This window comes from Trachemys scripta, chromosome 1 (assembly GCF_013100865.1).
Source record: "Trachemys scripta elegans isolate TJP31775 chromosome 1, CAS_Tse_1.0, whole genome shotgun sequence".
NCBI lineage: Eukaryota > Metazoa > Chordata > Testudines > Emydidae > Trachemys > Trachemys scripta.
Genome location: NC_048298.1, coordinates 287,005,504 through 287,033,242, shown reverse-complemented (window position 1 = coordinate 287,033,242; position 27,739 = coordinate 287,005,504). Strand labels below are relative to the sequence as shown.

The 27,739-nt window shown below is 41.9% G+C and overlaps 1 protein-coding gene across 3 annotated transcripts in view; it reads right to left on the bottom strand.

The window, feature by feature from the left end:
• Nucleotides 1–208: 208 nt before the first annotated feature.
• Nucleotides 209–27,739, bottom strand: part of GPALPP1 (GPALPP motifs containing 1) — a 30,261-nt gene continuing 2,730 nt past the window's right edge. Inside the window, exons 2-8 of one of the 3 annotated variants that reach the window (XM_034758451.1) lie at nucleotides 22,829–22,961; nucleotides 20,837–20,935; nucleotides 9,786–9,894; nucleotides 3,340–3,474; nucleotides 3,002–3,166; nucleotides 2,511–2,609; nucleotides 209–542 (exon numbers count right to left, since the gene is read on the bottom strand). In XM_034758451.1, coding sequence (XP_034614342.1) covers nucleotides 327–542; nucleotides 2,511–2,609; nucleotides 3,002–3,166; nucleotides 3,340–3,474; nucleotides 9,786–9,894; nucleotides 20,837–20,935; nucleotides 22,829–22,961 — 956 coding nt within the window. In that variant the 3' untranslated portion in view covers nucleotides 209–326. Of the gene's footprint in view, nucleotides 543–2,510; nucleotides 2,610–3,001; nucleotides 3,167–3,339; nucleotides 3,475–9,785; nucleotides 9,895–20,836; nucleotides 20,936–22,824; nucleotides 22,968–27,739 lie in introns of those variants that run through there. The other 2 variants (XM_034758449.1, XM_034758452.1) reach the window with 2 other exon arrangements.

Sequence of the window (27,739 nt, the reverse complement as noted above, 5' to 3'; positions counted from 1 at the left end):
CCCAAAGGGTCCCAATAACCACTTTTAAATTTTTCCTTTTTGAATATTAGGTTGATTTAAAAATGTGGTTAACCAACTTATCTTGCAACAATTTTGAACTAAATATCATTTCTGATTTTTATACACTACAGACTGTATAATTTTGTTGTGCGCATTTCCTAAATAGCATATTACATACAAGAAAAAATAATTGACATATCAACATTCCTTTTTAAGCATAAAGAAATTTATTTTGCACACAAGTATTTACAGAAAAATGTACTTTTGTTTTGGAAGTTGCTGAAGTTTAATAGATTTCTCCTGAAAGAAAACTTCATATCTTTGTATTATAAAAACATATTGCCTTTGCTATGTGAAAACCTGGTGTTTAACTCTCTGGATTTCTTTATCAGGGCTTTCTTTTGAACTTCGTCAAATCGATTGACTTGGAGGTCCTGGTCTCGGTCAAATGGCCTTCTCTCTTGAGGCTTCTTATCTTCAGTTGCTTTGCTCTTTAATTTTTTATGATGCATATCCATGAGAGATTCTGATCTTTTTGAGTCCTGGAAATAGGGGAAGAAGGAGGGTGAATATTGCAGAATGATGGTGAAATATAGCAAAAACAAAAATGACTTAAACTGTGTCAAGAGTCAGGATGGTTGAGGAATTTCAGAAAGACAAGATAAGCTACTGGGCAACATGAAAGTAAATGAAATTCAGTGTAGACGAGTGCCGGGTAACTCAAATTAGAAAAAACACTTTTATATACTGTTTTAAAATGGGGTTCTTACCTCTGAAACTCACTGTAGACAAACGAATATGAAGTTACAGGAAAAAAGTACTAAAGATTGATTTTAATTCAGCAAACACTTAAGCATTTGATTAGTCCACTGAAGTCAACAGGACTACTCACATGCTTGAAGTTAAGTACTGGCTTAGGTGCTTTGCTGAATTAGGGGCTTATGCTGTTTTTCAGAACCTGATGCTGCTGTCATACAAGTCAATGGTAAAACTCCCATTGATTTTTAAACAGGAGCGACATCAGTCCCAAGCAGGGGATGCTGCACCATCCTCTGAGAGCAAAATGTGTATGTCCTGCTATGGCTAGGCAGTTCCTTGGACTCCCATCCCATTGCAAACCTGTGCAAAGGCCTGACTTTGGTCTATAAGCAAATCTACTTCTATCTTTGTCTGTATTTTTAATGACATCTACATGATGACAAGCTCTTTGTTAAATTCTATTTTTCCTTCTGCTTATTCCCCAGTTGTAGTCACCATCTTCTGTGATATCAAACTGTTGCTGTGGAAAATCATTAAATCACAGGCCAGAATCATTCCTGGTGTAATTCCACTGACTTTAATAGTTACACCAGAGGATTGATAGTGCCAAGTTATCACTGCAGATGCTGAAAAGAAACCATTTTAAGATATAAAGCACTTTCCAGGAAACTGTCCTTGGTAGGAAATCAATGGAAAAAGGAAGAAAAGCCATTTGAAAATGACCTAAGACTTGTTTTAACGCAGAACATTTTTCAAAACATTCTAAGAGGCATCAGCTGACCTTGCACAGTAATAGTATATGCAAGTTTCTCTCTGGTAGGGGAGATAACAGAATACAACTTAAAAAAACTGCATTTATGTAATGTCCACAACTGAACAAGCAGCAGGAAATAGAGAAAATTCAAGACTGTACACTAATAGCTCTGGATCTGCAAGCCCTATAAATCTAAAAAGATGGCATCACCTAACGAACTGCAAATAAATTATTAAGAGTGCCCCATAAACTCAATTCTTCTAATATAAACCAAGGTTGCTTGTTCTCTCAGTTAATTGTTTTCTCTTAGGAGATTTGACTGTCTTCCAGCTGATGGCTGTAAACAAGGGAGAAAAGGAAGGGGCAGCTGTAGGACAGACAATAGCCCACGCTGTGAGACAGCAGTGGGTGGGGGAGGGAAGTTATTGTGAAGCTATGAGGCTCAGATTTTTAATTACCAATATTTGTCCATGAAAACTACAACTGCTTTTGCAGAAACTAAGTAATATTTCCAAGTAAAAATGTTGCCCGAAAGGCAGACAATTATGGTATTGATCTCTTAGGCACATTGAGCCTCCTTTGGATGGTTCTGTATTTTAACCTTTCGATTAAACCTGTAATGCTGTTTTCTTCCAGGGATGCCTGTAATTCAGTGATGTCTTTTACTGTTTGACTTGAAACTGTCTATTCCCAGCAATGGAAGTTTATAGGAATCGTTTAAGTAAAACACAAACTGAAACTCATCTAAGAAAAGGCATATAAAAACCTACACACACACTGACACTATTTTTCAGCAACAGCGGGAGGGCCCAATCTTGCTCTTGTTGAAGTAAATGACAAATTCTCTAATGGCTTAAATGGCTGCAGGTTTGGGCCCCAGAAGAGAAGAATGTAGTGATATCACCATGGAAACCAACAGTGCAAGGAATGAGAAACCAAAAGAGAGCTAAGAATTAAAGGAAACCTAAAAGAAAAAGCATTTTGTACTTATACTTGCATTGTATGAAGACAGCTGCTCAGCCAGTCTCTTGTCTCTCGCTGATAATACAATTTCTTCATCACCTTTACTGGTTGACTTCTTTGCTTCTTGCATTTCCTGATGAATGGAAGCAGACTGCAATTATTAGCAGGCAGCATACTTGAAGTAAGTGACAAAGAAATCTATACTTATCTTGCTTAAATATTAGAGGAGCGGGTCAAGATATAGAGCCTTTGTACCTCTGCCCCTCAGGCATTTTTGTTCTGCTTGATAAGAAACAGTAACTGGCTGTTCATTAAATTGATACAGAACAATAGACTTCCCAGGCCGTAGCAGACAGATATAATGTTTAATGTAAGAAGGAAAATAACTACTTTTAGGTCTGAAATTTGTGTGTTTGGGAACATGAGCACTTTTATTAGGTTATCCCTGAATAGCAGAGGCGAACTCTGAGAAGACTGATAACATATAGACTGTCTGCATGTTTATATGAATGAATAAACGCTCACTTGGGCTTTCCTCTCTCTGTCGGCTGGAGTATCTGTCCAAATTGACTTATCTCCTGATTTCTCATCTGTTCTTCTCTTGAAAGTTCTTGGGCCCAATCCAAAGCCTTTCAATTCTGGTGGAAGCTCAGTCATCCAAGACTCCCTTGAAACTTGCTTGGACCCATCCTTTAAGAAGAAAATCATAGTGGGAATGTTAATAAATAAATTGTGGATTCTTCTAGATAACATTTTATTAAGTGCTACAGTCATTTAGCATCTTCAATACATACAGCTGAGCTTGCTAAAATTCACATCTTTTTAGGCCAAGAAAACATACACAGTCAAAATGAATAACTTACATCATCTGAAGAAGTAAGTTTTTCTTTCATTCGCTGAGCTCTGCGTTCAAAGTCTCTAGTTACACTGGATTCTACTGGTCCTTTTGCAGGCATTGGACCTATGACAGCATCATCTTCCTCACTACTATCTGTTGCCTTCCAAAAATAAAATAAGACACTATCAACCATAATAGGTCACTATAGAAATATTCTTAGCTATAAACCCAACTGTCTTCTCAAACAGGCCCATGACCAATAATTTCTTTCAATTCATATTAAGAAACAGGTGTATTATAAATACACATTACTTGTATATCCAAGCATTTAAAAGCTGTCCTGTCCCAGCTCTAACTCCCATTGCCCTTAACAGAAACCAAATTATTTCTAATCTCTACACTTCTGAAAGTGTCATCAGTGGTGGTCAATAGAATTCTTGCCAGAGAGACATTAATAATGCACTTTATTTTTGTTTAAGATGTGTAGAATACTTAACATCAAGATATCTTTTGATATTCTGCTCACTCTCCTGTAGCTCCAGTGATAAATGATTAACATCAGAAACAAGTGAAGTGTACATGTACAACTCTGATATCATGGGCACCAATATATCCTCCATTACTGCCATCAACATTCTGAATGTATTGCCATAGGTGTGCATAGCATTTTACATAACAAGAAAAGAGCTTAGAATCTAAACTGATCATAGTACGACTGGATGTTGGGAGGAGGAGAACAGGAAAGGGTGGGGGTGGAAAGAAGGAAGGAATAAACAGAATATAGTTATGGAATTGCTTCACTGGTACAGCACATGCTGTGCTAGTTCCTAGTTAAAGTTTGGTTTGTGTGGCGTGTGTGTTTTTTAATTTCCTTTCAACGTTGTTTAAAATGGAATTTATATTTGAAGGATTGTTGGGAAAGTTAGAACTGAAGAAGGCTGGATGGAGTACAGAATAAAAGGAGACATTCCAGGTGTAGAGTGCTGAATGGGAGCTGGTGCAAAAGTCCATCTAAGAAGAACTAAGCTAGGTGGAAATGGAAGGGGACAAGTTCTGCGAAAGAGACTGCCAAGTGACTAGTGATGAGCTGTAGGAAGTAGCAGAGTTGTGCAAAGCCTTGAAAATGAGAATAAGGAGTTTGCCATTGATGTAAAGATGGGGCCTGTTAAGTGGGATAGATGCATTCAAGTGGCAGAGGAGAGTGGTGGCATCTATTGGTAACCTACAAAGCAACAACAGGGCTGGCACAGCCCAGAGGAGCAAGCTTGAGTGGCGAACAAGCTGGTGGTGGTAGGGAAGTACCAGAGCCACTGTGGGCAAGGCGGCTACTTGCAAGAGGCAGGGGGTAACAACATGATCAATAGTCCTAGGTACCCTGAGAACCATCCCAATGGACAAGGGTGTCTCCCTCTCTCTTCCCACCCCCCCCTCCCCTCCCCCCAGTCAGTAAGAAAGCTGTATATTTTGTAAAGCAAGATGTGGCAGGCTTTAGATACACCCTGAACGTTGGAGGAAGGCAAGAGAGTAGGATGACAATAAGGCTGTGGGCCCACAAAACTGACAACTGTGGAATTATCTAATATGATGGAGAAGGGAAGAGAAGGGATTTATTTTGGGGGTGAGATGGTTTTGGCATGCTGAGTTTAAGCTGACAGGTGGGCTTCCAAACAGTAGATGAGACAGTGGCAGAAAAGAGTGGAGAGGAAAAAAAACCCACCACCAGACTTCAGTGTAAAAGAAGTTACTCACCTTCTGCAGTAAGGATGGTTCTTCGAGATTTGTCACTATGGGTGCTCCACTGCAGGTGTACTTGCCTCCCTGCACTGCTGATTGGAGAACTTCAGTAGTAGTGTTGATTAGACAGCAGATGCGGGCTAACCCCCCTCAGTTCCTTCTCTACTGCAGAGTCCCCGACAAGAACCCTGGAGTACAGGGAAGGAAGGTGGTTTGCGGAGCACCCATGGGGAACACATCTTGAAGAACCATAATTACTGCACAAAATGAGTAATTTCTCTGATTAGCGTCCGTATGGGTGCTTCACTACAGGTAACTCCCGAGCACTATCCTTATTGGCAGGTTGGGACTTCGGAGTCGGGTCAGTTACAGATGACTCTACTATGGCGCTGAAAATGGCATAGGAGGTGGAGTCTCCAGTGATCGTGTAGTGTTCTGTGAAAGTGTGGACTGATGCCCATGTTGCTGCCCTACAGATTTCTGAGATAGGATGTTCTTGAAGAAGGTGATGGGTGAGGAGATCGACCTTGTGGAGGGCATGCGAATAGTATCTGGAGGGGTCATATTACAAGGTTGATAACACTGTCTAATCCAGTTTGACACCCAGGTGGAGAGTCTCTGGACTGAGCCCTTGGATCTCTCTGCAACAGCAAGGAAAAGTCTAGAAGACATCCTGAAAACCTTCATCCTATCCAGGTAGAAGGCTAGGGCTCTTCTGAGATCTAGCATGTATAATATAGCCTCCCTGTTGTCTCAATGAGGTTTGGTATAAAAGGTTGGAAGCTGAATCAGTTGATTCATGTGAAGTGTGGTGGTGAACTCATGATTAACTCAAAAATTTAATGCCTTTAAAAAAATTAATTGCAATTAATCACACTGTTAAGCAATAGAATACCAAGTGAAATTTATTAAATATTTTTGATTTTTTACACTTTAAAATATTGATTTCTATTACAACACAGAATACAAAGTGTAGTGTTCACTTTATATTTTTGATTACTAATATTTGCACTCTAAAATGAAACAAGATTTTTCAATTCACCTCATACAAGTACTGTAGTGCAATCTCTCTATTGTGAAAGTGCAACTTACAAATGTAGATTTTTTTTTTTGTTTGTTTTTGAGTGCAACGTAAAACTTCAGAGCCTACAAGCTCACTCAGTCCTACTTCTTGTTCAGCCAATCGCTAAGACAAGTTTGTTTACATTTACAGGACATAATGCTGCCTGCTTATTATATACAATGTCACCTGTAAGTGTGAATGCTTGTTCTCACTTTTGTAGCTGGCATTGCAAGGTATTTACATGCCAGATATGTTAAAAATTCATATGCCCCTTCATGCTTCGGCCACCATTCCAGAGGACATGCTTCCATGCTGACGACGCTCGTTTAAAAAAAAAATGCATTAAACTTGTGACTGAACTCCTTGGGGGAGACTTGTATGCAGGGGTGAAAGTAACTTAAAGGACTTACCGGTACGCTGGAGTCCTGAGCGGGGCGTGGCCTTAACTGGAAGAGGCAGGGCCTTTCAAGATTTAAAGGCCCTGGGGCTGTGGTTGGGAGCCCCAGGGCCTTTAAATCACCCCTGAGCTACCAGCAGCAGAGGCTGAGGTAGCAGTGGCAGGGCTCCGGCAGCTATTTTAAAGGGCCAAAGGCTCCGGCTGCTGTGGGGAGCCCCGGGACCTTTAAAGCGCCGCTGGAGCTCTGGCAGCGGGGCTTGGGTGGTGCTTTAAAGGGCCTGGGGCTCCCCGCAGGGGCCGGAGCTCCAGGACCTTTAAATCACCGCCAGAGAAGCCGGTCCAGTCCGGCACGACATACCGGCTTACTTTCACCTATGATTGTACGTCTCCTGTTCTGTTTTACCCACATTCTGCCATATATTTCATGTTATAGCAGGGGTGGCTGATGACCCAGCACATTTTTGTTTTTAAAAATACTTTCACAGCAGATCTGACAAAACGCAAAGTACCAATGTGAGATTTCTAAAAATAGCTACAGCACTCGACCCAAGGTTTAAGAATCTGAAGTACCTTCACACCTTGTCCCTCTCAGTTTTTGGGAGCATGCTTTCAGATACCTTAAAGGAGCAACACTCTGATGCGGAAACTACAGAATCCAAACCACCAAAAAAAAAAAAAAAATTAAAAAAAATCCACCTTCTGCTGGTGGAATCTGACTCAGATGATGAAAATGAACATGTCAGTCTGCACTGCTTTTGATAGTTATTGAGCAGAACCTGCCATCAGCATGGACGCATGTCTTCTGGTATGCTGGTTGAAGCATGAAAGGACATATGAATCTTTAGCGCTTCTGGCATGTGAATATCTTGCAACGCTGGCTACAACAATGCCATACAAATGCCTGTTCTCACTTTCAGGTGACATTGTAAACAAAACATGAGCAGCATTATCTCCTGCAAATTGTAAACAATCTTGATCGTCTGAGCGATTAGCTGAAGGAGGACTGAGTGGACTTTTAGGTTCTAAAGTTTGACATTGTTTTATTTTTGAATGCAGTTATTTTTTGTATATAATTCTACATTTGTAAGTTCAACTTTCATGATAAAGCGACTGCACTACAGTATTTGTATGAGGTGAATTAAAATACCATTTCTTGTTTTTTACAGTGCAAATATTTTGTAATCAAAAATAACGTGAGCATGGTATACTTTGTATTCTGTGTTGTAATTGAAATCAATATATTTGAAAATGTAGAAAACATCCAAAAGTATTTAAATAAATGGTAACAGTGCCATTAATAGCAATTAATTTTTAGTTGCTTGACAGCCCTAGTTATGACACTAAACATCTGGCACCACTTCTGTCATATCTTACACCTTCCCTACCAATATATATTACCTTGGAGCAGAGTTTCCTGCAAGTTACATCCCAGCAGGAGCTGGGCACTCAGTAGTGAAAGAGGAAAGACACGAAGGGCAATGGGAAGGAATAATGAGCACAATTTTGAAAGAAATCTTAACTAGGGAGGAGAATAAATGGGAAGAAAAATGACCCTTTCCCCTCCTAAAGCACACCATGATCTGACCTGTAATTGAAGATAACATACAACGGAGGAGGTGGGAGGGCTGTGCCCAATTTTTACTACTTTATGATGGATAAAGGAAGCATGTAAAGGGGTGTGTGTATATTTTAAACATACAATTCAGGCCTCATCTACCCTCCAAGACTACAGCAACTGAAGAACCACTGTCATATCACAAAAGAGGAGCAACTGAGAAGATATGAGATTTTTAGACATGCTCTTTAAAACTCTGGGGTTTAAGCTCAGTACAAAATGAAGAAACTGTCATTGTTAAATATTCAACACCCCTGCTCCTTCAAAACTAGTGTGACATCTCATACTAACTAGTCTAACAGCTCTTTATATGTAGTATAAGAATCTTCTGAGCCCAGCACTAAACAACTTTCAGGATTTCTCTCCAACCACCACAGGAGTGCAGGGATAGATGGTAGTTTGGGAAGCACCCCCAAATTCCTGCCTCTGTTCCTGGTGCAAGAGTGAAGTTCCCAGGTATGGGGTGGTTGGGAATTCACTGTATCCCTCACTACTCAACTGTTGATGGGTATTGTCTCAGGCTTCCAGGAATGTAATTTAGAGTCCATCAAGACATGCTGACCATCTGACTGTCAGTGTCTGTCTCCCACAGACAGGGAAGTGAATACCGTCTATTTGGGATTTGTTGGCATTTTAGGTCCTGGGAAGGGAAGCTCTAGGGGAGAGGCTATCACAGTGGGAGAAAATGAGGGGACACTTTGACTACAAGTCCACAGGACTGACTTTTTTATTTAATTCAGTCTATAATACCCATCCTCCAGCAAAACCAAGAAAGAGCAGACTTTGGGCTGGTCTACACTAGGAGGAGGGGATCGATCTAAGATACGCAACTTCAGCTACGTGAATAGCGTAGCTGAAGTCGAAGTATCTTAGATCGATTTACCTCAGGTCCTCACGGCGTGGGATCAACGGCTGCGACTGCCCCGTCAACTCCGCTACTGCCTCTCGCTCTGGTGGAGTTCCGGAGTCGACGGGGGGCACATTTGGGGATCGATTTATCACATCTAGACAAGACGTGATAAATCAATCCCCAATAGATCGATTACTACCTGCCGATCCAGCGCGTAGTGAAGACATACCCTGAGTGGCAAAGAATAAGAAGTTTGCCACAGTTACTTTAACACCTGCTGCTTGCACCTCCACCCCTCCTTTTCCCCAGACCTCACATTTCCTCTGCTTTGTCCAGCTCCTTACTTCTATCCTCCTGCTCGTCAACAACTCCCCCTCTTCATGTTTGTTCCCAACGCACTTGTTAGATAATTAAACTTAGATTGTAAGCTCTACAGGGCAGAGATTTTCTTTTTAAAATTCCTCGAGGTGCCTAGCATGCTCAAGCACAATATAAATGAAAAGGTGGGCAGAGAAACTTACTTCTCTGCTGCATGACCCCTTTCAGACAGGATTCTGCAGTTACAGTTCAGAAACTACTTCATTAGCACTGATTATTTATACTGCAGTGGCACCCAAAATGAGCCAGACACTTTCCACCTACAGAGCATGACAAATCCCTGCCCTATAGAGTTTACGGTCTAAAACAAGATCTACTGTATTAAAAAGTTATTTCTATGGGCTTTGGATCAGGCTATCAGTTCGTTAAAATCCTTCAGATGCCAATGCACTATAAATACAAGATAGATCTGTGCCATTTCAGTTTTTACAAACCTGGGTATGGAATTCTGAAGAAACAGAAGATCCTATGGAACAGCTGTTATCCTCGCTATACTGTGTAGGTTTCCTAAAACCAGGTGGTAAAGCAGGACCTATAACAGGCCTCAAAAAAAAAAAAAATTCTTATTTTCTTTCTCTAATTTAAAAAAGAATCAGCATGAAAAGCACATTTAAGTAACAACTTTTTATTGTTTGCAGCAAGAATCAATATTTGAACAGTTCAATGAAGTGGTAAAGTTGAAAGTGTATTCTCTTGTAAAAGTCACATTTTCATTAATATTCATACACTTTCTATGCATTACATTCATAAAGGGATATCATCACACTTCCATCTCCACATTCCAGGAGATTTTTAAAGTTATCACTTAACCCCTCCCCCCACAAGTAGACACTGTCTCTATTAAATACTTTCCATCTGTTTATCAATATGATCTGCACATTTTGTGCAATCAAAAGTACCTCATTAAAGTTTAAGGCCAGAAGGTACCAGCAGATCACCAAGTCTGACCTCCTGTATATTCACAGGCCAACAACATTACCCAGCACCCACACACTAAACCCAAATTAGACAAGAGGATCATTAGACTATTATGTGCCACAGGCCAAGAATAGGAGGGATTGAGGTGCATCACTGCTTGAGACCCCTTTTATGTCAGGGAAATGATTAAATGAGATATACCCCAATAATCCTGTCAAGTGACTCTCACCCACACTCTGCAGGGGAAGGCGAAAACCCCCAATGTCACTGCCAGTCTGACCTGGGGAAAATTCCTTCCTGACCTTGCATATGATGATCCGTTAGACCACAGGCGCTGACTTTTGTTTTTGCCCGTGGGTGCTTTTGAAGAGTGTGTGTGTGTGGGCACTCTGCCAGTTTTGGGGGGAGGCTATTTTCAGCATATTTATACATTTCTTTCATATTCTAGTTATTGAATGTGTCTATCATTGGTATCTTTACTATTTGAATAATGATTCAATTATTATGAACTATATAATTACATTATCATGAATTACAGTATATTAAGATGATTGCAATCACCTACAAGCCGTCTTCACCAACGTACCAGTTTAAAGACATTATGTCTCACTGTAGCTTTCTGGATGAAACTGTCAGCAATCTTATTTACATCTAGGTTCTCTGGTATTATTGATATGCACATTAAGGACAGCTACATTATTCAGTTGTGCCTGTCCCATTGATGACTGGAGATAATTTTTGTGTCTTCTGAAGCAGGAGAATGAGCATTTCACAGTTCAGAATGATACAGGCACAGTGAGGAGGATTCTTATGAATTGGCAGTACTCTGGAAACACAGTGCTTCCAGAGTACAGCAAATGACTCCAAGATCTCTTTCTTGATATAGGCACCATCATTTTGTATGTAGTGTTGGGTGTGACGCTGTACCTGATAATGCTTTATGGGAATATGACATAACTGGAATATGTTTTGTGCTGCCTGTGCCATGTAACATATTTCTGTAAAAGTTATGGTCTACCATATCTATTCATCCTATTTGTACACATATATCATTTTCTACTTGAGGTTAAGAATATGGGCTGTATACTTGCTTGGTTTCTAAGTAAGCTTTGTGAGGCATTTGGTCAGCTTCTTTAGGAAGGAATTCGCCAGGTTAAGTACCCGATCAGGAAGCACTTGGGGAACAACGCATCTTGGAATGCTCCAATCCACATAAAAAGTCTTCCTGGAGACATACAAGATACCATGTGGATAATGGCTTCTGCCTGTAAAGACTGTGAGTCATGCATGGACATGTGACTTGCCCAGGTGACTCCAGATCTCCATCTTGGAGCTGCACTTTGCATAGGAGTGAGGAGGGGGGGTCTCCACCCACAATAGGGTTACCATAAGTCCGTTTTTTCCCCGGACATGTCCGGCTTTTCGGCAATCAAACCCCCATCCGGGGGGAATTGCCAAAAAGCCAAACATGTCCAGGAAAAATACCGGACGGGCACTTCCTCTCCCGCGGCTGCTCTGCTCCTCCCCTGACTCAGACTTCGGCTCTGTTTAAGAGCCAAGCTGCCTGAGCCAGCGCTACGGGCTTCGGGCAGCTTGGCTCTTAAACAGAGCTGAAGAGTCAGGGGAAGAGCAGAGCAGCTGGAGCCCAGGAGGGGAAGTGCCCGGCTCGGGGCGCAGGGACGGAGGCATAGGGGCTGCCCGAAGCCCGAGCGCTACCGGTTTCACGGGTTTGCCGGGCAGCCTCCAGACCCTGCGCCCCCGGCTGGGCGCTTCCCCTCCCGGGCTCCAGCTGTGCTGGGGAAGCGCCGGCTGGGGGCACAGGGTCTGGAGGCTGCCCAGCAAACCGTGAAGCCGGTAGCGCTTGGGCAGCCCTTTTCGCGTGGCTGGGAGGGAGGAGGGGGAGTTAGGGCGGGGACTTTAGGGAATGGGCGGGGAAGGGGCATAGTTGGGGCGGGGGTGGGAAAGGGGCGGGGCCAGCACCCCGTGGAGTGTCCTCTTTTTTTATTTTTTAAATATGGTAACCCTAACCCACAAGAGAAAGTCTATTTAAACCTGTGGGAGACCCCTCCATTTTGTCTTCAGCTGGCTAAAGAGAGAGCCTCCTCACCCCCCAGGATACTTGGAAGAAACCGGAACAAAGGGGTGTGAGTGATTGCTGAACCCAGGCTAAAAGGAGATTAGTCTGTAAAAGGGAGCATTCTGGAACTGGTGAGGATCTTATCTGTATTCAGTGTTTGATTAAACATAGATTTGCACATTTTATTTTATTTTGCTTGGTGACTTACTTTGTTCTGTCTGTTACTACTTAGAACCACTTCAATCCTACTTTCTGTATTTAATAAAATCACTTTTTACTTATTAATTAACTCAGAGTATGTATTACTACCTGGGGGAGCAAACAACGATGCATATCTCTCTATCAGTGTTAAAGAGGGTGAACAATTTATGAGTTTACCCTGCATAAGCTTTATACAGGGTAAAATGGATTTATTTGGGTTTAGACCCCATTGGGAGTTTGGCATCTGAGTGCTAAAGACAAGCACACTTCTGTGAGCTGTTTTCAGGTAAACCTGCAGCTTTGAGGCAAGTAATTCATTGGGTCTTTGTTGCAGCAGACGGGAGTGTCTGGCTCAGCAAGACAGGGTGCTAGAGTCCTGAGCTGGCAGGAAAAACAGGGATAGACGTAGTCTTGGCACATCAGGTGGCAGCTCCCAAGAGGGTTTCTGTGATCCAAACCGTCACATTGGGTTTCTATTTTGCCATGTGCATTACTTTGCATTTAACATTGAATTTCATCTGCCATTTTGTTAACAAATTTGTTACAAAAAAATACCAGTTTTATGAGACCCCTTGTAACTCTTTACAGTCTGTTTTGGACTTAATTATCTTGAATAATTTTGTATCATCTGCAAACTTTGCCACCTCACTGTTTACCCCTTTTTGCAGATCATTTATAAATATGTTGAACAGCACTGATCCCAGACCAGCAAAAGCCCCTCGGCGGGGACACCACTATTTACTTCTTTCCATTCTGAAAATGGACCATTTATTCCTACCCTTTGTTTCCTATCTTTTAAAGGAGTGCCTGGGAATGCTTTCAGGATCATCTAAGGATCCTTAATGTAATGACAAGCCTTTTGTTATCTTAATCACCCTGCCTCTGTTTATAAACAAACTGCCTGCTAAGGGCAGAAGTTGTTAACAGCACAGAACTCATCACATTCCACACTCAAGCTCTGACTCCTGGTTATTAAGCACCCACTATTTTTTTCTGTGGGTGCTTGAATCCCGGAGCACCTACGGAGTCAGCGAGTCAGCGTCTATGCGTTAGACTCTCAGAATGTTTGTAAGAACCAGCCAGCCAAGCACCTGAGAGAGAGAAAATGCTCAGTGACACTTCAGAGTCCTGGCCCTCCACATCCAATGTCCTATCTCCAGTTGTGGCCATGCCTGATGCTTCAAAGGAGATTAAAACAAACAAACAAAAACACCAAGCCAGAATATACTGGGGGAAAAATAATACCTTCCTGACTCCTGCAGACGGCTGGCTGAAACCCTGAATGTGAGATTTTAGGAACAGAGGAAATGAGCCCCAGGGCTACTGAATTATGCTTTTATTAAATCTGTTATAATCTAATCAATCAAGCCTTGCAGTAGTGATGCTATTGCCAAGACTTCAAGCAAAACCTTACCAGACTCCTATAGTCAGAGGATTACACCTACTGACAAAAAGGAGATAGAACAAGGGGCATATGTGTAAACAGGGGGCACCTGCAAGGTTCAGGGTCAATACTCCCCCGAGAAGCCAGCCTGCTGTAGCAGGAGTGCCAGGAAGGGAATTCTACTGTGGTGCTGCCCCTAGCTAGAGAGAGTTCCATCTTTCATGGCAGCCTCTGGCTTACAAGTGTCTGCTAAATGTGAAGCTCCACCCCCATCTAGCTGCTGGAAGAGAGAAGCAGCTTTTTGTCTTCTCTTCTGCTTTCTCACTACTAAGGCAGTGTCCACACAGGAAGGCTTTTTGGTATAATGGAAGTGTGAATTTAAAACAAATACATTTATACTGGTGGCACCCCTTATTTTGGTGGAAGAGTGCCTTTGTCAGTTTTGCTTATGTTGCGTAGGAAGGGGTGTACGCCAAACAAGAGAAAGCTACTCTGGCTATGACACTGCAGCTGGAGTGTGATCGTGAGTGGAGGTAGACAGACCTGTGCTAGCTCTGCCTGAGCTAGCACACTAAATAGTGTGGATGTTGCCACACTGGCAGCGGCTTGGGCTAGCTGCCTGAGTCCAAGCCTGCCGAAGCCCTTAGTCCAAGCCTGGGTGGTTAACCCTAGCTGCTGCCCATGCTGCAGTGCCTGCACTGCAATTTTTAGCACACTAGCTGAGGCAGAGTTAGCACAAGTCTGTCTACCTGTGCTGGGAATCACACCCCAGCTGCAGTGGAGAAGTTCCCTCATAGTCCAGAGCAGAGTATCTATGCTGGGGGTTATACCTGTATAACCCATAAAACTTCCCTACATAGACAAAGCCTGAGAGAGGGGCAAAGCCTCAGCTACTCTACCCCCTCCCACCTTGTAGGCTGTTCCAAGGAGGGGGGTAGGAAAATGGTTTTCAATACTCTATACGTCCCACAGCCTCCATTTCTGTGGTGTCTTCTGCATGAGTAACTCTGCTGCTGCTCAGGACTTTCCTCAGCAGCATAGAACTGACAGGATTTTTGACAGCTTGCTGGCTGCCCAGAGGATCTCTGAACAGCAAGTGTGAATCTGAGTGAAATCTTGTTAATAAGCTCTGCTGATTGGCACAGCTTTGATGTTTTTCTATGGACTGAGGCAGAAAACAGGGCTGCTGTTATATTATTTTCAAAACTAAAGAAAACGGTTCATCTATATTTTGTACTTGACTAACTCAAAAAAGGTGTTTTAAAAGCTGAAAATTGTCATATATACAGTGCTCAATTAAGAATATATGCTTTGACAAATTTGAAAGATGTGTCTGAGAAATAAAGATGTTTGAAAGGAGTGGGGATATATTATACAACGCATAAACAGTATATCCTCATACACTTATGAGCCATTCATACATTGGGATATCCATGCACTGAAATCAACATGAATCATTTTATTTCAGTAATCATGGACTAGATTGAGCAGATTGTAATCTGACCAGCATAAGGGGCACTGTGTTGTTTTGCTGCCCCTGGAACAGCCCAGGAGAGAGACACTAATTAGCCATCACAATCTTTTTCCCACTCTCCCCACTGATCTGGGGAGGGAGTAAATGGCATCAGGTCTATACCAGTCACCTCATGTGTTCTCCAATGTGCCAGCATAGTTACACTGCCAGTGCACTGGGGAGTGGTAGAAGAGACACAAGGCTCTGCGTGGTCCCTGCCCTTTTCACACATTTGCTCAAGAAGGGGAGATGGTAGCTCTGCAAAGCTTGTTACTCTCAAAGTGCCAGGGGATCCCTAATGCCCCTTTACTCCCTTGTGCCAGCACACAGGATGGGGCACAATCTGGCCCCAAATGTTCAGTTAATGCATGTTAGCCCTAATTGTGCTTTGTTTAATTTGACTGTTTAGAAGCAAGTTGCTAAGCAGAAAAAAATCCGGGAGGAGAGTGGACCAAAAGACTTTAAGACACTCTTAATACAGTATATCATGCTTAATAGCAATCCTGATACTAGCAACTTTTGGTTACTGGCAACATTTTGCTGGTAACCAATCCAATCCCATTAACATCAATGTTAATGGAATTTGATATTTGCAACAGCATGCCGCTTATTAGTAACTTTTTTTTTTTTTTAAAGAAAGATTCTAACTGCACACAGGTTTGCAGGGCTGCAGTCAGGGAAGGAACCACTGGGATGTGCTGTGCACACCCTGCACACAAGCTTGCAGGGCTTGAACATGCTTCCCTGGTGGCAGGCCTGGAAAACTGTCTGTGGCCGGTGCTCAGTCCATCCCAGTACTTCCTTCTGGGACAGCAGCTTGGCAAATCATCCTGTGCACAGGGACCACACAGGAGGTAAGTGGCTGCGGGCTGGCACAGGAGGCTGTGGTCAGGGGAACAGTGGAGAGGGGAAATGCAGCAGAGATGTCGGAGCTGCATGGTACCACTCCCTGCACTCTCCAGGCTGCGCCCTGCTGGGGGTCTGCACTGTTGAAGAAAGGAAGTGCTGGGACATGCTGAGCCCCAACCCCTGGAGAGTGCAGGGAGAGGTATGGTGCAGCCCCACGGGTCCCCAGCATCTCTGATCCCCAGAGAAAGCCCCAGCATCCAGACTGCAGCTTCCATCCCTGCTGCTGCCCTACCTGCAGCCAGGCTTACAGGACTGCAGTCAGGAAAGGCATGTCCAAGTGCTTCTTTCCCTGGGTACTACCTTGAAAACCTGCCTTTTGCTTATTAGCAACTGACAGTAATACAGTACCAACCTTTTGCTGGCAACCGAGGGATTGCTAATAAGCGGAATTTACTCTATGTCAGAAAGTAGAAGTGAAAGGTGCACAGTTCTTTGCTCTCTAGTTCACCTTTAAATGGCTGCCTTTCCCCCTGTGGGCCCAACCCTGCTAGCCACGTTCACATGCGTAGTCCCGTCGACATCAAGAGGACCTACTGTGTAAAGCTTTCAGGATCAGACACTTTGGCTGTTTTATTAGAGATCCTATTTGTATATGGCTGAAAGAACGTCTCGTCCAATGAAACATGTTTTCAGTATTATTTGTGCTGTGGTAGTACCCAGGTAGTACCCCACCGTGCAGGGTGCTGGTTCACATTTACGTGAGTTTGTACAATAAGAAGGGGGAAAGGAAGGGTAACAGTCACATAGAGTTGTTATTGATGTGCACAACTAGATGGTCCCAAATAATCTAAAGATTTAAAAAAAAACAAATTAATACATAATAAAATCTGCTTTCCCCAGCTGCTCTCCCACCTAGCCATTGTCTGTCTGACTTCAGGTGTGACAGCACAAATCATTCCTTGAGGAGGGATTTGAAGGATGAGAGGTGTCATAAATATAAAGGGAAGGGTAACAACCTTTATGTTTGCAATAACATAAATCCCTCCTGGCCAGAGGTACTGAATCACTTACCTGTAAGGGGTTAATCAGCTCAATTAACCTAGTTGGCACATGACCAGAAGGACCAATGGGGAAAGAAGATACTTTCAAATGGGGGAGGGGGGAGGGAGGGAAAGAAGGAGTGGAGAAGGTTTTGTTTGTGCTCTCTTTGTTGGTTCCCTCTCGAGACAAAGAGAGAGACCAGGCAGGTAACTCAGCTCCTAAAAAGATCCTGAACTGATACATCTAAAAATTACAGAAATTTTAAGTAATAGCAAGGGAATGCATTAGATGATCTTTTGTTTTAGCTTGTGAATTTTCCCTATGCTAAGAGGGAGATTTATTCCTGTTTTTGTAACTTTGAAGTCAAGCTTAGAGGGGAATCCTCTGTGTTTTAAATCTTTTTATTTACCCTGTAAAGTTATCTTCCATCCTGATTTTGCAGGTGTGAGTCTTTTACTTTTTTTTTTTTTTTTTTTTAAATAAAATTCTTCTTTTAAGAACCTGATTGATTTTCAGTGTCCTAAAAACCAGGGATTTGATCTGTGCTCACTTTGTTAACCTATCAGTTGGTATATTATTCTCAAGCTCCTCCCCCCCCCGAAAGGGGGTAAAGGGGTTTGGGGAGATATTTTGGGGGAGTTAGGGCTCCAAGTGGCCCCTCCCTGAATGTTTGTGTAAATCACTTGGTGGTGGCAGCAATACCATCCAAGGACAAGGAAAGGAATTTGTGCCTTGAGGAAATTTTTAACCTAAGCTGGTGGAATATAAGCTTAAGGGGTTTTTCATGCAGGTCCCCGCATCTGTACCCCAGAGTTCAGAGAGGGGAGGGAACCCTGACAGCGGGTAATGGCCTTTATAATGAAAGCAAGTGCTGAGATACCATATGTTATCCTGAAATAATTATACCAGCTATTTATACTACTTTTAACTACACATTTGGAGACAGTTTTATTGCATTAAAGATGTGGCAGCTCTGGTATAACTCTGCCTGTCGGACACTCACCACGCTGCTGTTTTGAGCCTATGTGCTTTTAAGCTTCCTGAGTCTAAGCAGAGTCCTTTGGGTCACTGGCCACATTCTGGATGTGCAGATTTTCCAGCTTACATCCCCTTCTGGATGTTCAACTGCCTATGCCCTGTATTTCGTGCTAGCTCCCCCAGGTTCTCCAGTATCATAAGCACAGCCTTTCCCAGAGTGCCAACTTTGTGGGAAATCTAGTTTACATTCACCTCTCTAGGGACATGATAGTTGAAGCACACAATGCACAGGCTTTGAAAGAGTTCCTAAACCAGCCACTCTTTACTACAGACAGCACAAGATATATACATATCTAGACAAAACAATACAACACCTGCATGCCATCCCTGCCTCAGTTTTCTCACCTCTCTTGTGCATTCTTTGGGATTTGGCTCAGTGTTTGTTTATGGAGTTTGGGATCCTTCCTCTCTCTCTGCTCTCCTGCACATGGCTTCTCCTCTGGAACATGGAATCTCTCTAGTCTCGTCTCCCTCTCTTCCCTCCAGCCAGCCTCCTTTGACCTTGGCTCGTCCCACAGTCAAAGGTTCCCTTTACTACAAAAACAAGTTCTGTTTGTTCCCCTCTCCTGCCCAAGCTTCTCCTTGTGTCTGAATCCCTCTGCGTTTTTAAAGGCATTACCACCTGGTTTCTTTGGTTTCCTGTTAAGGGATTTTTCCACTCTTCCAACCTTCTTCCCTTCAGACAACCTGGGCAGAATTAGTTTTCACAGCTCAGACACTGTCAGGTGCCATAGGTCTCAAAGCCAGGGCTGCTGAGCAACAGCCTTATCTTCTGCACCATTGAGCTACAAGGGCGGACAACAGAACTGCTGCTAATACCTCATCCCAGAAGCTACACCCACTGACTCAGCATGATAACAGCTGACAGCCGATTGGACGCCACTGGGTACAAGACGTCCTGTCCCATGCCTCGTCTGAGCAACTAGTCATTAGGTCTGTTGATGCCCAGATCTCTGAGACCAGGTCCCTGCTATCTACCCTGCCTTGTTCCTGTTGCCTGCTTCCTTGCCCTGACCAAGTTGCAGACTCTGACTTTGACCCTTGGTGTGATTTCTGACCACTGGTGTGACCACAACCCTGACTCTGCTGCTAGCCCCAACCACTAGGTCACAAAGCTCATGTTTTGGGCTCTGCCAAGCACCATCCTTAGCATACCCATTGTTCAGCCAGAGTTCAGTTGTTAAAATTAATGATTTTATTTGTTCTGTAATTTCTTCCAGACTGGTGGGTTTGTGTGAATGAGACAGATGTCATGGATCCTGGCAGCCCATGGTAGACCTACTACACATTGCAGCACTCAATGATACAATCTCATAAAATTAACCAGAATTTATACATTGTACACAGAGAGGTTCCCCAAATCATCTTAACAGATTTAAACCTGGAGGAGAGACAGTCGTATTTCTTAATATAGAGAAATCCTCTCTCAATAAAAGTTATCAGATTTGAGACACACTTTTTCAACTACAGAATTTCTTGCAGACAATAATGCTACAACCAGAACTGTTCAGCAACAGACTGGCTCATCTTCCTAACAATGACATTATTTCTGACAGGTAAATATTGGATCATTCTATCTACTGACTCTTTCTAGCACTGAGGAAGCAAACAGCACAGATGTCAAAAGCAAATCTGCAAGGAAGTTTCTGCTGAACATTTTATCTACTAATGTTCTCTTGAAAGTAGTGATTTTCATACAGAATATCATTTTGAATTACACTGGAAAGAGCGGAGATTGATGTGAAGATTAGGAGGCTGTCAGATGCAGTTAACAAATTCTGAACAGAAAATTAACAACTAGCTTTCTCCAATAGGTATTTTATCATTGAGTTTGGTTGAATGGGCTTTGTTTCTGACAAAGAGGCTATAAACAATGCTGATTTAGTAAAATATGATTTTAACAAACATACTCCATTCAGCATTGTTTACATGAAGAAAACTAATGATCCCAAAGTATTAACAGAACAACCATTGCAATAATATATGTCATATTATATTACATAGAAATAAATTAACGTCACAGTCCTGCAATGAGTTCCATGCAGGTGGGCCCTGCGCCTGAGGAGTTCATAGAGTTTGGGCCTAAGGTAGTTATAGGTATTAGACAATACCTATAAAATCTTCAAAATAAATATTGAAAAAACACAAGCATATTCTATACAACAGTTTGCCTGTCTAACATGCATACTCTTCTTGAGCTTTATCTTAGAAGGTGGGAGAAATTTGATATTCAAAATATGATGAGACAGTTCATATACAATTTTCCTCTTCTCTTCGACTTTCCAGAGGATACATGGGGAATTTTGTACTCAAATTACAAAGGAACACTGCTATGTGGAAGAAGGAATTCTAATCACATAAATCTTAAGTATAACTAAGGTAGTCACTGATAAAACAATTATTTTCAATAAAATATTTTGTGGCTCTAACAAGAGAAGCCTGAACACTATTCCGCTTTAATTACCTCTCTGGAGAATCATCCTGCTTTTTAAATCCAGGAGGAAGAGCAGGTCCAAAAAAGCCATCATCGTCATCATCATCTTCCTGAGCTCTTTTCTGTTTTCTACAAATACAGTGATTTAGCTTAATAATTACGCTGACATAGATGGCAATTATCTACACTTTAAAGGAAAAAAAACAAAATGATTTCCAAAAGTCTTACATTATGTACTATCTTGCTGTTACCACGGAAACACAGCATAAGAATCTGAAATAATTTGGAGCAATTAAATATTTGTTAGCGTAAGCCTCATTCTTACACTGCAGTGACATTTTAAAAAAATGTTATTGGTGCAGAAAGAGAAAATCAAATAGTAAAACACGGTAATGCTTGTTTTGCATGCATAAAGTAATTTTAACACCAGCATATTTCTTGCTACATTTTTACCATCATTCTATACATTTTGACTAGTACTTTTCCAAATCGAATTTTAGACTGAACAATCAGTAAATAAAACCAGGGGGGAAAAGTAGGGAGTATTTACACTAATGATCATTACATGGAAATAATATAATGCCCTCTAAGATTCCAATTCTGCAAACACTTGCATGTTTTTAAACTTCGCACATTTGACTAGTCCCATTAAATCTGAATATGTGCAGTTTGCTGAGATTTGCTATTAAAAAAAAAAATTTCCGCCCTTCAAATCAAAATAATCATATACCCTCACTTGTTAAGGGCTTGATCACGCACAGGAATCTTTACACTGACTTCAATGGGAGTCAGACTGGTCCCTATATACAGTATTATGATGATAGGCATGTTACAAATACCTAAGTTAAATAGATAGTCTAAAAAGAAGATAACTCTATTATCTGTTTATCTTAAACATTTTTAACATGAACGCTGCATCTAGGAGCCCAAACTAGTTCCCACTGAAGTCAACAGAAAGAATCCTATTAACTTGTCAGAGAATCAGAGTTGGATCAGGCCTAATGGGAGTTGAAAATTGTTCACTGTGTCATTGGTAAGCTAATTTTCCCTGCGATCATCCATTTGATCTATAACTTTGATGTTATGACAATCTGACTATTCTTACCATATACCTGTTCCTAAAACAGGTGCAGTATCTCCCATTAGTATGTTTATATTCATGTAGAGTCAAAGGCCACATTTTTCAAGACTTTATGCCTAAAGTTAGAAGTGGCTTAATTTTCAAAGACCCTAAGCACCTCTACATATTAACTTCAATGTGATTTGTGGGTGCTTAGAACTTCTGAAAATTGAGCCACTTCTATTTAAGTTCCTAAATATGGATATAGGAGTCTAAGTTCAGGTATGTAGGTTTGAAAATTTTGGTCTTTTTCTTTTTTTTAAAACCTCAAAATTTCATTTCTACCTCCAATATGCTTCTTAATATACTTTTATATTAGGAAACACTAATTTCAAAATTCACAGTCCACCCAAAGTCTATTATAGATCCATTGCTTATTGCTAGCAAAGATATAGTTTATCAAAATACACTTCCATGAACAGGCCCATCACAGCAACTTTAATGTAGTTATACTAACAAGCTGCTTATTACTTTCTGCAGGGAAACGTGCTGTACTTTCGAAACAGAATTCACGCAATATTAAGTTTTCAAATTTCTAATAAAGTGTCTATCATCCACATCTGTTGTGTATACTCACAAATTAAAAGTACCATCTAAAAGTTAAGTGACACGTCAAGCTAGATACAAAATTAAAATGAAATGAACAATTCAGATTGCACTGAACAAGCCAGTCACAATCTAAGGAGACACACAGATTAGGCAGCCACTATCACCCTGGAAAGGATGAGGAGACAATGTTAGCAAACTTTATCTTGGTGTGGCATTTGCTTTCTTTAGTTGCATAATAAAGCCCCTTTCCGATTCTGCATCTGGGCTAATTCAGTCAACTCATTGTATGAAGTGGTCCAATTTCTGCTTATTTTACCAGAGTAAATACATGAATCACACACAAACAGACTGACTTGGGTACTGGATCAGTGTCCTGCTCCTCTTCAGAATCTCTATTTGCTTCTCTGAGCAGAGGAGGAGACTTGGAGCCTTCATCACTGTCATGCATTTCTGAGCTTTTTTTGTAGCCAGGAGGCAATACTGGACCTGCAACTAAACATCAAGATTTAGTGTGGATATTTGATTAAACACTTTAAAAGAACATTACCACTTTGGTATCATCAAAATATGTATTTCGCTGGATTTAACTTTATTCAAACAGTCCTGTCTCTACATAAGAGTTAACAATGATTTAACAACGGTCCTGACACAGCCGAGCACGTAAGAACAAGCGTTAATGATCTGCTGAATAAAAATTGATTTAAGCATGTGTTTTAAGTGCTTTGTTGAATTATGGTCTAAATAAATAATTGATATCACAGGATTGAATGGCTCTGACACTACTGGGCTTTTTATAATTTCACAGTGCATTCTGAGGCATAAACTCTACAGGGCCTTTTGAAATTTCAAACACTGATTTTTAAGGCAGACAGGAAGGGAAACTTATTTGGCTGGGAAGAGGTACAGTGAACTTTTACTACAGCCAAAGAATTAGAACAAAAAAAAAAATCAGGTACAATGAAGCCATATAAATGAAGGCTGAGAGAAAATTACATCTACAATTAAAGAGCTGTGACCTTTTAAATTATGCAAAATAAACCAGAGCCATCTAGGAGCTCAACTTTTATTAGGCAAGTCTTAGGGCTTGTCTTCACTACCCGCCCGGATCGGCGGGTAGAAATCGATCTCTCGGGGATCAATTTATCGCGTCTCGTTGGGACGCGATAATCGATCCGCGAATCGACGTGTGTACTCCACCAGCCCAGGTAGGAGTAAGCGCCGTCAACGGGGGAGCGCAGAAGTCGATTTGCCGCCATCCTCACAGCGGGGTAAGTCGGATCAGATACGTCGAATTCAGCTACTCTATTCCCATAGCTGAATTTGCGTATCTGAAATTGATCCCCCCCCCGTAATGTAGACGTAGCCTTAGACAAGAATGAGAAAGATTAATGAGGACATTACACAACTCATCATTTCTTCACATTCCATTTACAAAGCAACCACTGATCTGTCTCTCATTTCAGCTTCTTGTTTGCATGGAAAGGAAATGAACCAAGACAACAGACCCATGAATCCACTTCAATACCAGATATTTCTGGTGATTCATGTCAGAGTTGCCCCGCCCCAGAATTATAAGATGTGATTTTGGAAGACACAGGAAAGAGGCAAGGGTTAATAAGCAATATATTATATTGACTACTGTCAATATGTTACCCATTTTGGTTTGTTTGATCAGTGTAACTGAATGCATGCCCATTTTTTATCAGTTATTTAAAAATATATATATGTTTAAGACCCTGATCCTGAAAGCACCTATGCACATTCTCAACTTTTCACAACTTAAATTCAGCGGCATTACACATGTCTAAGTTAAATTTATGTATAAATGTTTGGAGGATAAGACCTAAATGAGTAAAGTATCCTACAGATGTGACAGGCAATTATAAACGGGGCGGCTAATGCTACTTATTATTAAGGTTGCCCAAAAGTTCCCATTATAAGACCCTGTTTTCAGAGACTTAACACTTTACCAAATATTAACCATTTGGGCTCAAGTTTTCCATGCCTGGTGTCTGTCTCAGGTTGAAATATTTGGAAAATTTCAGCCAAAATAGTTCAGCATTTTCTAGGAACAGAGCTAAGGAAATATATATTGGAAGAATTTTTTAACATAGGCAAAACAATCTTTCCTTTTAACAGATCCTTTGAAGCAGGGACTTAAAATTTGGAAGAGATATGAACATTGTGTCTATAAAAGGAACCTTACTTTAGCATCTCCTAACGTTTGAATGCTTAACATTGAAACCTTAATAGTGCCCTTTTAATGTAGTTGTTTTGTGTATGTTATATGCAAAAAGAATAAGTAGGCATAATGAAGCCAAAAGAAAGGATTATTAAATATTTGCTGACATACTGCCTCATGAAAATTACACATAACCAAACTGTGCATGTGAAGTAGTAAATCCATTTCATGAATGTTGACATTAATAAATGGTTGTCTTCACTCTTCTGATTTCAGGTATCAAATTAACCTTTTCTGATGGAATTACAAGCTTGAAAGTGCACAATTTTGTACATCATTTTCTCTAAAGAAGGTAGATGCTAAAAAAGATGTCTAGAAATGAAAATGTCCGAGGAAAAGTGAAGGACAAGCTCACTCATAAATTCAACTACCAAACAAATAAAAAAAATACATATTTGAAGAGTTGTTCAGATCAGGTCAAAAGAAAAGAAACATCATGTGTCAGTCAAACAAAAGCAAGGCCCAGGAAGGAACATCTGGGAAGTGGTGACAGCAGTGGCAGGTGTGGAATGCAGACATCCTTATCCCCTAGCAAGTTGCACCAGTTCCCCCCATCAAATATCCTTCCATGCACCACAGGAGTCCCAGCAACTGCAGCCTCCACACAATCTCTCCACTTACCCCAGTAATCCCAGCATGTACCAGCTTCCTGCCCCAACATCTTAATCCATCCTAGACACTTTCCAGCACCCCCTCCTTCCCTTCCCTCCAGGTACAGCTGCCAGGTTTTATAGAGCTCCATGTCCTACTCTCACCACTGCTTAGGGAAGAGTGTGTTGGTCAGAAGCAGAACTCTATTTACTAATTATTTGTAAATTTGCAAATTATTTAAATAATTTGTATGAAATGTCACAAAACTACACAAAACTGGGCAGCCATGCTACATCCGCGGAAGAATTGTGTTAATAATAACTGAGTTTTTAACATAGTTGAAAATATTAATGCTAATGAATGAAACTAGGTCTAACCTAGGCTTGAGAACTATTTTTAACAGGATGGATTGATTTCAATCAAGGTGCTTCAAATCGTGCAATTAAATTATGTTTTAAATCACCAAGTGGAAAGTCTCGATTTAAATCAGCAATTTTAATCAACTTTTCCAGTTGTACTTCAGTTATTTTCTAAAAAAGATCATTCACACTGGCTGATGTGACAATTAAAACATGTTGATTTACAACTAAATAGAGCCTTTACACTAGATTTAGTAATTGTTTTTTTGCTACTTAGGTGGGTACACTATAATTATATACATTATATACAGTAGCTTAATATTTTCAGATTCTTATTAATTGTACATTTTTAGTATGTTAGAAAATAGTGTATGATATCTTGGTTATTTACTAGATAATTAACTTGCTCATGATTTGTTTCCTGCTGTATTAGGATGTTAACTACAATTTAATTAAACACACAAAACAGCATATCAATTTTTCTAATTAAACAAAATAAGACCATAGTACAGCATATAACCTGTTGTGCCATATTATTAAATTTTAACCTCAGAGGTTGGCTGTTTCCCCCCCAATTCATTCCGTATATAGAAAAGCAGCCTTTAACTCAAAAGTTTTTGATAGAGGCTCATGGATTAAGCATACCGTATATACAGTAACTCCTCACTTAACGTCCTCCCGCTTAACGTTGTTTCGAAGTTACGTCACTGCTCCATTAGGGAACATACTCATTTAAAGTTGTGCAATGCTCCCTTATAATGTCCTTTGGCTGACTTTACAAGGGAGCATTGCACAAGTTCCTCTTCTCCGCCTCCTCCCTCTCCCTTCCTCCCAGCGCTTCCCCCGCAGTTTGGCGGCGCTTAGGACTTTCTGGGAGGGAGGGAGTGAGCGGGGAAGCTGCCCCCCCCCCCCAGCAGGCAGGGCCACCCAGAATGCAGGGGCTTTAGGGGCTGCAGGGCCCTAGGCTAAGGAAGCCTCGGGGCCCTGGCCTGCAGCTCTAAAGCCCCTTTCGGAATGCAGCCCTGCGAGCATGGGCCGGAGGACTCAGAAGGAGCAGGGGCAGTCGCGCAGTCAGCGGCCAGAGAGAAGCAGCGCTTTCCCCTTCAAAGCCGGCCAGACAGAAGCGAAGCTTTGAAGGGGAATGCACCCTTCTCTCCGGCTGCTGGCTGTCCCTGCTCCTCCTGTGTCCTCTGGCCCATGAAGGAGCAGAGGCAGCCGCGCAGCCAGCGGCCGGAAAGAAGCGTCGCCTTCCCCTTCAAAGCCAGCTGGAGAGAAGCGGTATTATATACAGTATATAATGCTTTTTGTCTGCCCCCCCAAATTTCCTTGGACCCTAACCCCCTGCATTTACATTAAATCTTATGAGAAAATTGGATTCGTTTAACATCGTTTCACTTAAAGTTGCATTTGTCAGGAACACACTACAACGTTAAGTGAGGAGTTACAGTACTCGATCACAAGCCGATTCGTTTACAAGCCGACCCCGCCAAGATGGATAAGTAAAAATGGAAAATTTTATGACTCATTCATAAGCCGACCCTATAATTCAGGGGTCAGCAAACTTTGGGCCACGAGGATAAGTCGCTGGCGGGCCGAGATGGTTTGTTTACCTTGAGTGTCCGCAGGCACGGAGATAAACCTAAGTAAACAAAGCGTCCTGGCGTGCCAGCTGCTTACCCTGATGGGCCAGGACAGCAACTGGTGGGGAAATGTTTTTTTGGGTTTTTTGGGGGGGGTGGGGGGTGGGGAGAGAAGCTGGGAGTCAGGGGAATAACCCCACATGGCCCCACCCCTAGCCTGGGACCCCCATCCCTTCCCACCTTATCTGGGGAGGATGTCTCTGGCCTGGCTGGAGCTGCTCCGGCAGGCTGGGCAGCACGACCGCAACCTGTTCCAGCGGGCCAGACTGGGCGGCGCAGCCGCAGCATGTTCCAGCAGGCCGTGCGGCCACCGCCTGCTCTGGTGGGTGGAGCCGAGCGGCACGGCTGCAGCCTGCCAGCCCCAGAGCTGCAGCTGCTTCGGAGGCTGGGGGGAGAGCAGCGTGTCCAGAAGTGGAGAGACTCTGGCCCCGC